This window comes from Carassius gibelio, chromosome A2 (assembly GCF_023724105.1).
Source record: "Carassius gibelio isolate Cgi1373 ecotype wild population from Czech Republic chromosome A2, carGib1.2-hapl.c, whole genome shotgun sequence".
In the NCBI taxonomy this organism is placed as follows: domain Eukaryota; kingdom Metazoa; phylum Chordata; class Actinopteri; order Cypriniformes; family Cyprinidae; genus Carassius; species Carassius gibelio.
Genome location: NC_068372.1, coordinates 20,002,473 through 20,014,792, shown reverse-complemented (window position 1 = coordinate 20,014,792; position 12,320 = coordinate 20,002,473). Strand labels below are relative to the sequence as shown.

At 38.1% G+C, this 12,320-nt stretch overlaps 1 protein-coding gene across 4 annotated transcripts in view; it reads left to right on the top strand.

Annotated features, from left to right (window-relative positions):
- LOC128030442 (arf-GAP with SH3 domain, ANK repeat and PH domain-containing protein 1) overlaps positions 1-11,899 on the top strand; it is a 38,568-nt gene extending 26,669 nt beyond the window's left edge. For 2 of the 4 annotated variants that reach the window (XM_052618067.1, XM_052618083.1), the window contains 15 exons: positions 920-1,083; positions 1,260-1,393; positions 1,554-1,645; positions 1,797-1,983; positions 4,013-4,098; positions 4,186-4,301; positions 5,135-5,202; positions 5,363-5,470; positions 5,978-6,203; positions 6,669-6,830; positions 7,944-8,019; positions 8,220-8,284; positions 8,371-8,927; positions 9,714-9,836; positions 9,924-11,899. In XM_052618067.1, coding sequence (XP_052474027.1) covers positions 920-1,083; positions 1,260-1,393; positions 1,554-1,645; positions 1,797-1,983; positions 4,013-4,098; positions 4,186-4,301; positions 5,135-5,202; positions 5,363-5,470; positions 5,978-6,203; positions 6,669-6,830; positions 7,944-8,019; positions 8,220-8,284; positions 8,371-8,927; positions 9,714-9,836; positions 9,924-9,998 — 2,239 coding nt within the window. In that variant the 3' untranslated portion in view covers positions 9,999-11,899. The remainder of the gene's footprint in view (positions 1-919; positions 1,084-1,259; positions 1,394-1,553; positions 1,646-1,796; positions 1,984-4,012; positions 4,099-4,185; positions 4,302-5,134; positions 5,203-5,362; positions 5,471-5,977; positions 6,204-6,668; positions 6,831-7,943; positions 8,020-8,219; positions 8,285-8,370; positions 8,928-9,713; positions 9,837-9,923) is intronic. The other 2 variants (XM_052618077.1, XM_052618094.1) reach the window with 1 other exon arrangement.
- Positions 11,900-12,320: the final 421 nt, after the last annotated feature.

The following is a 12,320-nucleotide window of genomic DNA, read 5'->3' as shown; positions in this document are numbered from 1 at the left end:
CCATTACACCACCACCACCACCACCACCAGCCTGAACCGTTGAGACAAGGCAGGATGGATCCATGCTTTCATGTTCTTTACGCCAAATTCTGACTCTACCATCTGAATGTCGCAGTAGATATCGAGACTTATCAGACCAGGCAACGTTTTTTCCAATCTTCTATTATCCAATTTTTGTGAGCCTGTGTGAATTGCCTCCGTTTCCTGTTCTTAGCTGACAGGAGCAGAACCTGGTGTGGTCTTCTGCTGCTGTAGCCCATCTGCTTCAGGGTTCGACGTGTTGTGTGTTCAGAGTTGGTATTCTGCTTACCTTGGTTGTAACGAGTGGTGATTTGAGTTACTGTTGCCTTTCTATCCTCTCTAACCAGTCTGGATATTTTTTTTTCCGTACCATTCTCTGTAAACCCTAGAGATGGTTGTGGGTGAAAATCCCAGTAGATCAGCAGTTTTTGACATACTCAGACCAGCCTGTCTGCACCAACAACCATTCCACGTTCAAAATCTCACTTAAATCCCTTTTCTTCCTCATTCTGATGCTCGGTTTGAACTTCAGCAAGTCGTCTTCACCACATCTAGATGCCAAAATGCATGAGTTGCTGCCATGAGATTAGTTGATAAGCAATTTGTGTTTCCAAGTAATTGAACAGGTGTACTAATAAAGTGGCCGGTGAGTGTATTGAACATGCCTTGTCTATAGTATATTTTGCTGTGGATTATTTAGCTTGAGAAATATCTGCATGACACATTTATATTGATATATAAATGGGCGTTTGTGTGTAAACCTGTCTTTATGTGTATGGTTTATGTGTGGTATTTCACATAATTTATCGCATGTGTGTGTGTCCATCTGTAGTGGTGTGCAAGCCATTAACACATATATATATGTGTGTGTGTGTATGTAAATATTTGTGTTGTGCAGATGGATCTCAGTGCTGACTAACAGTAAGGAGGAGGCTCTGAACATGGCGTTCCGTGGAGAGCAGAGTGCTGGAGATGACAATGTGGAAGACTTGACCAAAGCCATCATCGAGGATGTGCTGCGGACGCCTGGAAATGAAGTCTGTTGCGACTGTGGCGCACCAGGTTAGATGAGTTGCTGTGTGAAAGTTTTGTAGCATTGGGATCCCCACTTTGTCAGTGCAACAAGGTATCAAAATAGAGTTTTGCACCACCTTGTGGCTTAGATGTGAATGGCAGGACACACATCCCTCTGTAACTATACAATAAAACACCTAATTTTCCCGTTTCATCTGCTCTAGAGCCTAAATGGTTATCCACTAACCTGGGCATCCTGACATGCATCGAGTGTTCAGGGATTCACAGGGAAATGGGAGTCCATATTTCACGCATTCAATCCATGGAACTCGACAAACTTGGATCTTCTGAACTCTTGGTGATCTGAACATAAATCTTTTAATTTACAATAATTGTAAAAAGTTTGGGGTCAGTACGTTTTTTTGTTTCATTGTTTGAGTAATGATTCAACAAGGATGCATTGCATTGAAGAACGGTTAATATGCTCGTTACTCATAGCCAATGCAATTTCTCCACAGCTGGCTAAGAATGTGGGTAACAGCAGTTTTAATGAAATATTAGAAGGGAATCTGCCGAGTCCTTCACCAAAGCCAACACCATCAAGTGACATGTGAGTACAAGCTTACCTAGCATACATTAACAAATGTATACAGAACTACAGGCTTTAGCTATGAGGATGACCCTTTGTTTTGTAGTTAATGCACTAATTGATGTAAAACAGTATGTGGTTTGAATAAAGTTTTAAAAGCGAATTTTTTTAGGACTGAGAGGAAGGAGTACATAAATGCGAAGTACGTGGAGCACAGGTTTGCTCGGAGGACAGCCACTACAGCCACAGCCAGACAGGGCGACTTGTACGAGGCTGTGAGAACTCGAGACCTGATGGCTCTTATTCAGCTCTATGCAGATGGAGTGGAGCTAATGGATCCATTTCCAGAAGCAGGACAAGTATTGATCTCTGATTAATAGTTTGTCATGAAGTTACTGATTTATATGCTGCTTATTTAGAGAAATGTAGTCATTTATTCCCTAGAGTGTAATTGAACTGACTTCAGGACAGATGACTAGAGTGGCTTTTTGCAAATGTGACAAACACAGGTTATTCAATATTTTTGTAAGATGCTTCATATTCGTTATAGAGGATATGAAATCTAAAATTTCTATACCGCCTTTAAAAGAGCTTCTCAAAGCACTTTACAATAAAAATGCATGTCAATCTAAAACAAAATACAAAATCAAACAAAAGAGCACAGGAGGATTCATTTAGAAATAAAAAAAAGATCTGTTTTTAAATGTGTTTTGAAAATGCCAAGAGACTGTGCTTCCCAAATTTAAACTGGAAGTAGGTTCCACAACCTGGGAGCAGATTTAGAAAAAGCTCTGTGACCCATGAAACATAACAAACAGCAAACCCTGCTGAGAATCATAATACTTTGTTTTGTAATATAAGGTGTTAATAGCTGAGATAAATAATCCGGGGTCAGACCTTGGAGAGCATTGTATGTGTGTATGAGAAATGGACTCTATACTTAACTGGTAGCCAGTTTAGTGAAAATGGGAGTAATACTGTATGATCTCTAGATTTGGGCCTAGTTAAATTTCTAGCTGCTAAAAAAAGTATGCTTAGAAACCCCAATAAGAAGTTGTTTTTATTTTATTTTTTAATGTGCATTACAATCAAGATTACAGTAAATAAAGACTAAAAATAAAGGGCCCTAAAATTGATCCCTGAGGGATGCCTGTAGAAACTGACCCAATATCAGACCTGTATTCCCTAAAACAACAAACTCTCTGTGTCTGGTCAAATAAGATGTAAGCCAGTTTAAGATGGTGCCCAAAATACCAAAAACTGTTTCAAGGCGTTTCAGTAAAACAGTATGACACTAATATCTAAGAGAATAAGAATAGTAGGAGATCCAGCATCAGAGGCCAAAAGTTATTAGTCACTTTAACCAGGGCCGTGTCAGTGCTATGAAATTTTCAAAACCCAGATTGAAGTTGCTCAAAAAGATTGTTAACAGAAAGATGATTATACAACTGTAAAGCTACAATTATCTAAATCTAAGTTGCACTTCTTGAGGATAACAGCAGCAATGTTTAATGAAGCTGGGACAACACCAGTACTCAATTCATTAATTATGTTAAGCACTGCTGGGCACAAATGATCAAAACAAGACTTAAACCAGAAGGGGATCAAGTACACAAGTGGTTGCTTTGAAACCTGAAACAACTAACAAGTAAAGAATAATCAGGTTGCACAAAATTTGAAAACAGGGCATCCATAAAACTCTTAGAAGAGTAAAGGACAGAAATCTAGTAACAAACATTAACAATTTTGGCAGTAAAAAATTGATTTCCACCTATGAAATTTAACAGTGCGAGGCATACTCTATGTACATGCTGAACTGATAAATCCAGGTTAAAAAATACTGCAAAATGGTCAGAAAGACCAATATCGACAGGAGAAGGCTAGGACAGGAACAACTCATTTTCAATCACTAGGTCAAGTGTGTGTCCTTGGCAATTAATGGAGGCATTTATAAACTGAATAAGATTAAAAACATTCCAATACCACCAAAAAAATCTTTGGCTAACAAGGAATTAGTTTGATCAATATGTATATTAAAATCTCCCAAAATAAGTACTGTAAGCTTAAAACACAGCAGAGACAATAAATCAGCAAATTCAGACATAAAAAACATCTTTAGTCTTAAGAGGTCTATGCACGGTTGCACTTAACGTTAGATTGTGAGGCAGAAATACTAAAAAACAAGACATGGACATAGGTACAGACACAATGCTGACTTTAAGTTTCAAGTTATATAGCACAATGATATCCCGCCTCTACCCGAATCAAACAGTCTGTAATAATAGCGGAGGAGTAATAATGTTAAGGCAGAACTATATAGCGTATTTAACTCAATGCAAATAATTCTCAGTAATGTTGTCCTGATTCTGACTGAATTACTGTCTACAGGACCCGGGAGAGACAGCGCTGCATTTTGCCGTGCGGACATCAGACCAGACCTCACTGCACCTGGTGGACTTTCTTGTCCAAAACAGGTATCAGACAGAAGATTCTGTTGTGCACATTTGTCCACTGAGAGAATTAAGCTGCAAGGTGGTGAATATGGATCTGTGTGTGTACAGTGGAGCTCCAGACAGACAGACAGATAGTGGAAACACTGCTCTCCATTACTGCTGCACATATGAGAAGCCAGAGTGTCTCAAACTGCTGCTCAGGGGAAAACCATCTATTGACCTGGGTAAGTGCGTTATCTTAGGCATCTACCCAAAGATGTTTCAACAGAGCCATCATCTGCGGTTATTTTAAAATAAATAAAGGCAGAGCTAAGTACAATATTTTGACCTTGTGTGATGATTAATTTGTTGAAGATTATTTCAACTTTAAATTGGCAGTTGTTGTGAATATATGTTAATAAATGATCATGCATTGAACAGTAGTCTGAAAATGTAACTACAAATTAAAATGATAGTTTTCTAGTTTAATGAAATGTATTCCTGTAATGGCAAAGATAGATTGAATGCATCCTTGCTGAATAAAAGTATTTGTTTGACTATATATATAATTTTTTTTAAAGGTAAGACTTTTCAGTAAACTTCATTAGTTATCTAGTTAACATGAACTTAGCATGAACAATACTTCTACAGCATCTACGATTAATCTTAGTTAATGTTAATTTCAACATTTGCTAATGCATTATTAATCTTACTGACCCCAAATTTATACTTAATCTGTCATAAAATAATTTGTAAGAGATTATTGAATATTCTGAGGTCTGAAAACATCAGTTGTAAATACAGACATGTGGGAAGCGCATGTCGATCTTAATTCTTGGAGGCTCATCCTCCGACATGTTTCATTCCTCAGATTCTTAGCACTAAATAATATACAGGTGTCACCACACCTAACCTGGAGGCTTAGATTTTTGCTTCTTGCGCAATTTAAATATATGTCATTTTCCCCAGCCCCTAAAATGTAACTGTTGAAAATCTTAGAACAGTTATTATTTATTCTTAATTGAATTGCCATAATAGTAGCAGCAAGGCTCTTCCAATGCACTTTGTTTTATTTCAGTAAATCAAAATGGGGACACGGCTTTGGACATTGCCAGACGACTGAAAAATGCACAGTGTGAAGAGCTAGTGAGTGTTAATCGTTGTGTTAACTGCAGAAGATTTTTGCCATACAACCACCTGAAATTTCAATATACAGTCGTGTAATTACTCAAAACATGGCCTTTTCTGGCATTAACATCAGAGAGGAGGTTTGTATTAAGTTAATAGTTTGTGATTGGGTGCGCAGCTGGCAGAGGCAGCAGCCGGGAGGTTTAATCCTCACGTTCATGTGGAGTATGAGTGGAATCTGCGGCTGGAGGAGATCGACGAGAGTGACGATGATCTAGATGACAAGGTTTGTGAGCCTACCTTTTGTTTTGTCCCATATCTCCTTATACAAGAGTTCCACTTCGCTCTGTGAGTTAAGAGATCCCTCTTTATGCCCCCCTCTATTATAAGCATGAGCATTGTGAGTAATTCTCTGTTAGATTGATTGCTATTTGCTGGAAAGTTCACATCTTGTTAGAATTTTTTTCTTTCATAATGGTACAATATGTTCTAATGGTAAAAATAAGTTTTGTTTTATAATGGTTTAAAACTAAGCTAATAAAAAAATAAATAAAAAGAAAATGCCAACTCAGACACAGAAAACATAAGCGACCAAGTTTCTCGAAGGGCTTCAAATTCTAAAATCTAAATCATTTTTGAATGCTTCATAAAAGTGCATCCTAAAAATAAATTAAAAATATTCCTACATTTCGATTTGCCTGAAAGCACACTGTATATCTACAGCGCCACCCAGTGCAATCAGTTGTAAAAACAAGGTTTTACTAGTCTCAAATAAATATTTTTCCATCCCCAGCCCAGTCCAGTGAAGAAAGAGCGTTCTCCCCGACCTCAAAGCTTCTGTCATTCCTCCAGCGTGTCCCCTCAGGAGAAGCCGTCTTTGTCAGGGTATTTAGGACACAGAGACAAACAGCGACTGTCCTATGGAGCCTTTGCTAGTCCCGTCTACAGCACCTCCACCGATACACCTGCATCTCCAGTATCAGAGGGGCCCACAATAGCCAGCAAGACCACTTCAAAAGGTACGCACGCCTTTAAACTAAAATAAAGATGAAACTGAAAAAAAAGAGTAGGCCAGGTGCCTGTAAAGGTAAAGCATGGTTATGTTTGCATGTAACTAATGGCTTTGCATTAACTCTAATTGCGGGGGAGGTATAATCTACAATCAATGGAAACTAATCATGAGTGATTGTGAAACATCCTCTCAACCTCACAACCACTGTCTGCTTGCAAACCAAACTTCAGTGAGCAACCTTTGTCTTTGGTTTCAAACTAATTGGATATCAGCCCGCCGCCTGCATTCTGGGACTAGCTTACCCAAACATGAACATTAGCTAAAAATTGACTATTCTGGTTATTTTGGTTGTGCTTCCGGAGGTGATTTTATACTCCTCCTTGGTTGGAGTGCTGCCTTTCCCCCTTGTGTTTTGGTGCGCTCGGGCCACACTTGGTTCTCGACCAATCACGTCATCTCGTCACTCTTTCAGCTCCGTCCACCGGACCGCCCACCTCCCTGCCACTGGGATCGCAATCAAGTGCAGGAGGCAGCTCCACTCTATCTAAGAAGAGAGCGCCTCCTCCACCTCCTGGACACAAGCGCACCCACTCTGACCCCCCCAGTCCCGTACTTCAGGGCCCGCAGAGCAAAGGTGCGTCCAGGTGGAAACACCTCAGTTTGTGTCTGAAGAAACAACATTGCATCACAACTTCCGCTGACAGAAAAGAACTAAATTCTTGCAGTTTTGTCGTTTTGGTGCTGATAGTGGTGGTGGTGTTGGTGTGAAACGGGTGGGTATGAATTCTGAGCCTGACCTCAAATAGCCATTACAATGAAGTGATGCGCTGAGTAATTGATTTAGGACTCCTGCTCTTGAGTATGTGTTGATGATCAAAGACTGAGAGCTTTCTGAGCGGAAGCGTGGCATGTCAAACACCCAAGGATATTAATACAATTAGTGCTCAACATTACATTATCTTCAGTAATTTTTCTTTCCCCACCCCACAATGAGAGTTAATCTCATTTAATATTCATATTAATCAGCTTATGCCTGCTTTTTTTGCCGCTTTGTGATTCCGAGCTTTGCGATTTAAGAACAGCGATTCATTTTGTTCATATTGTGTTGCATTTTTGCAACTAAATTAACTTTTAAATTGTTTTAAGGTTATTGGTGATTAAAATATGTAAATAATTACAATTAGATTGAATATCAATTTAGGAAATAATGTCAAAATTATAAAATAGTTTAATCATTTAAATGTTTGAATTTGGTCAGTAATGTCAAGACTTTTGAGATGGAACAGGCTACTATCATAATTTTAATTATTATTATTTTTTAATGACATTGGATGTTTAGGTACTTTATCACACTTGGCTTATTTAATATGCGCAACTGCATTTTGCGAGGTTACTTTAGCGTTAGATAATAGTGCGTTTAACATATCCAATAATACATTTATGCTTTTTAAAAAGTCTTGGGACACAAAAATCTACTGTATTTGTGAAAGGTGATAGTTCGCCCCCATTTGACTGTGCCACAAAATTATGGCTTTTATAGTTTTTCAGAGAAAATCAACCTGCAAATGACTTCCTTACAGTTGCCTTGGCATATTACAAATATTTTTACTTCATAAAAAAGCCTTGGTAACATCGATGAAGATCACATGCACATAAAAGGAAGAGTATAAGACATGGCCAAAGCTCTGAATGAAATACAGGAACTTCAAGCCCGCTTTAAACCTCTTCCCTCTTTTGAACCTCATAGGAAGTGACTCCACACCTCCTTCTGCAAATCGGACATCCCCGGCCAATAAGTTTGAGGGAATTCAGCAGCAGCAAAGGTGATATAGAAAATACCTGCCGTTTCATGTTGTCTGACTCTTTTCAATCTTTACCCTTGTATAAACTTAGAGTTTGTGATTTTTAAAATGTAATAGTCCTGTTTTGCCCATCGATCATGTCTGCATACAAAGACCATTAAGATTTAGCATTAATCATTTTAAGAATAAAAGATATTAATCACATACCTTTTTGATTTCAGCACTGCTTCTATGAACACAAAAGCAGCATTTGGCCCACGTGTTCTTCCCAAACTACCTCAAAAAGGTACATTTCACATGACATTAGCTACAGGTTATTATTTCAGATTTTTACCTTTATGTTGACCTACACATGATGTCTTACTCTTTCAGTGGCACTACGAAAGATTGACACTATCCACCTCTCCTCAATGGACAAGTCCGGTCCTGACGTCCTGCAGAAACCTTCACAGGCCCAGGACACGCCTCCCACCAGAGCTTCAGATACGATAACTAGACCCACTGAGCCGCCACCTAAAATCCCACAACCTGCAGAACGCTCCCAGCCGGTGGAAGTGCCCCAGAAACCGCATATCTCAGACCTTCCCCCTAAACCGCAGCTATCTGATCTTCCCCCAAAACCACAATTGTCGGATTTACCTCCCAAACCTCAGCTTTCTGACCTGCCCCCGAAACCCCAGCTTAAGGATCTTCCTCCTAAGCCACAGCTCTCCGACCTCCCATCCAAGCCTACCGTGTCTTCAGCAGCTGAGACCACACAGAGGCAAACAACGCAGGAGGAAACGAGTCCAAAGCCCCAGCGGACAGAGGAGCAGTCGTCCGGTCAGCAGGAGGAGCTCTCTCCGAGACAGGCCAGTGAGGACACTAATGGTGCACCTGCAGGGACCGTGGAGATGCCTGTCCCCATGCCACGGAAAATCAACACAGTGGTGAGTGAAAAGACATTTTCATGAATTTTTAAAAAGTACTGTGGACCCAGAAAGTTTAAGTTTAGCAGCCTTCTGTTTTGTACTAATTTCATGATTTGTGTCTGTTGTTTTATAATTTTTAACCTAATATAACTTTTTTTAATTCATAATATTGAGCTTAAAAAGTGCACTTTTAACTTAAAAAAGTAAAAATAAATAAGAAGGCATTAGTTTATATATCAATTAATATTTCTTTTTTTTTATATAGGTCAAAAGTTCAAAAGTTTAAGACCAGTCTTTTTTTTTTAAAGAAATTAATACTTTTATTCAGCATGAACACATTAATTTGATAAGAAATGTCAGTAAAGACTTTTATAATGTTACATGAGATTTCTGTTTCAAGTAATTTGTTCTTTTGTTCTTTCTATACATTATAGAATTCTGAAAAAAAAGTGTCACGTTTCCACAAAAATATTAAGCAGCATAACTGTTTTCAACATTGTTAATAGTAAACCTTTCTTGAAAATCAGCATATTAGAATGATATCTGAAGGTTCGTGTGACACTAAAACCTTTTATATATATTATAATCAAAATAGAAAACAGTTATATGTTATATGTGGAATAAAGTTTCACATTGTCATGTTTTTACTGTATTTTTAATTTAATGAATGCAGCCTTGGCGAGCATATGTGACCTATTTCAGAAACATAAAAAAATCCTACTGACCCCAAAATTTGAAACAGTAATGCATACTGGAAAAGATCAACATGTGTAACTCTAATAACTGGAGATCATCTCTGTGCAGGGAAAGAACAAAGTAAGGCGTGTGAAAACCATCTATGATTGCCAAGCGGATAATGACGATGAGTTGACTTTTGTGGAGGGGGAGGTTATAATTGTTACAGGAGAGGAAGACCAGGAGTGGTGGGTAAGTGAATCTGTGCCGTGGCATGCAGTTTTGTTAATGCAGATTGTTTGGACAGATGGTCACATTCATCAATTTGCCTTTTTACAGATTGGGCACATAGAGGGTCAGCCTGACAGGAAAGGGGTCTTCCCAATGTCCTTTGTGCACATTCTGTCAGACTGACAGCGAATAACTGGCACAAGCTCTGCTCTCTCTGGACTCGCACTGGAATGTGAGCATTGTCTCTGTACATAAGCTGCTGAAATCTAAACGGACTCCAAACAAACAAAACATGAAGTATCAAACCCATGCTCCCTTAATCCTCAAGGGGGAAATGTGTAAACTATGTGTTGGTCATAAACTGTGTTATCCTGCCTACCAGTATTATTGTAGCCATCGCAACCCAGCATGCCAAACTGGGTTTGCAGTAGCTATACTTGGAAATCTAGCACTTAACATGTATGCTGTAACTTTGTGTATGTGTACACATATAGAATTATATGTATTTCCATTTTAATTGTGTCTTTGTTCATACTTATGCACAGATGTAAGTGTATATTTATGTACTTATGTATAATGTACAAGTGTGCATATATATGTTAACCCTGCTTGCTTATGGAGCCAGAGTGACTCTAGACATTTTAGTGTACTATTTTAAAAGAAAAAAAGATTATCTCTTGATTTTTTTAGAAGGTGTAGAAGCAAGAATACAAGTTACTTAAATACTATACCACTGTTGAAATTCCCATCATAGTGGGATTCTGGTCAGGGATCAATACCAAAATGTAAAGGTTTGAACATCTCATCTGCTATAACTAAACAATCAAAATGTGCATTCATTTGGTTTGCATTGCTCGCATAAAAAGCCAGAAATCATCTTTATTCTGAATGCCTCAGTGAGTAGGAGACCAACTAACTTCTCTAGAAAATTGCTAGTTTAATGCTACCACTTTCTACCCATATGTTTAGCCAGTATGTTCACATGGTGGCTGTATCCAAGGACGTTACCACATAGAAGCAGTAATAATTTAAGAATGAACCACTGAAGAGTGGTTATCGATCAAACATTTCAGTGTCTATTGTGGTTACAGACTTGGTTGCATGTGTGGGTCTGCTTCATTCTTTCCCCATTGTCGTTTAATGCCAAATTTGACAAAACCTATGCCTCAGCTCTTGGAAAGTGTCCTTTCAATATTTTATTTGATCATACAACTGCATACCTTACTCATCTGGTCTCTGGTTATCATTCATGAATAATGCATAATTTATAAAGCCTCACTCATACATGGATCTGACTGGTCAAACTTTGTTGGCTTTGTATAAAAATGTTTTGTTGTTTGCTTACAGTGACTGTGGAATGTGATTTCTTTTGGTTTGTTTTGTTCATTTAAGTTGAAATGAACTGCAAGATAATCTGGCAGAGAGTGACTGACTCGTTATGACTCAGAATGAACTAACGCTGCCTATTTTCTCGTTACCCTATCAGGGAGACCAGCATTCATTCTTGATTTTTAACTATTATTCTATTAACAAATAAAGATGTATCAATGAATGCCACATGTACTATATTTGATGATGATAGTATTTGACATTTATAGGGCTAAAGTGTTTCACCATAGAAAGGGATGGACCCTTCAAGTGTAGTTTATTATGAGTTTTGTTTCTCTGTTTTAAATCATGTTACAATTAATTGTTTACTAAGGAATAAATAACAGGAATTCGGCACATTCTACAAGACAAAATAACTTCAAGATTTGTTGTATAAAGTTGTGGACGTCCCATTCCTGGACTGTTTTGTTTAGACCCTTATGATGAGCCCACTGTTGGACCACGTCTGTCTATTTAGATGTTCAATCCAGCACAACTACAGATCATGGATTCTTGTGTTGCTAATATTGTAGCATATTAAAGTCTGGGAACAGTCAAAAGGACAACTTCACATCTAAGTGAATAAACCGGATTCAGTCCTACTCTCTTGTACCTTTTTTCATCTGTGTTTGCTGCACTGTAAATTCAGTCAGAAAAAAATCAAACTTGGCTATTAAGTCTTCGAATGCTATAATAAAGACTTTACGTTGAAACCATTTAGTTTCCATGTTATTTGTTAATTTATTTATTTCAAGCAGTTATTTGAGGTTCAGTCTCAAAAACATTTTTACTTTAAGATTTATTTTCTGACTTTTCTCTGATAAAGTGCATTAAAGCAGGCTCGGGTAACTCCTCAAAAAACCTACATTAAACACTTCTCTTATAGACAGTTACAGACCTGTCTCTCTCCTTCCATTCATAGCAAAAACCCTCAAATGATTTGTTTTCAACCAGCTATAATTGTTTCTTTCACAGAACAACAAACTGGATGCTAACCAGTCCGGTTTCAGGAGTGGCCATTCAGCTAACACTGTGCTACAGTAATCAATAAATCAACAGTTCTTATTCTGCTGGATCTGTCTGCAGCTTTGGACACTGTCAATCATCAAATCCTCCTGTCTGCCTTCTCATCACTAG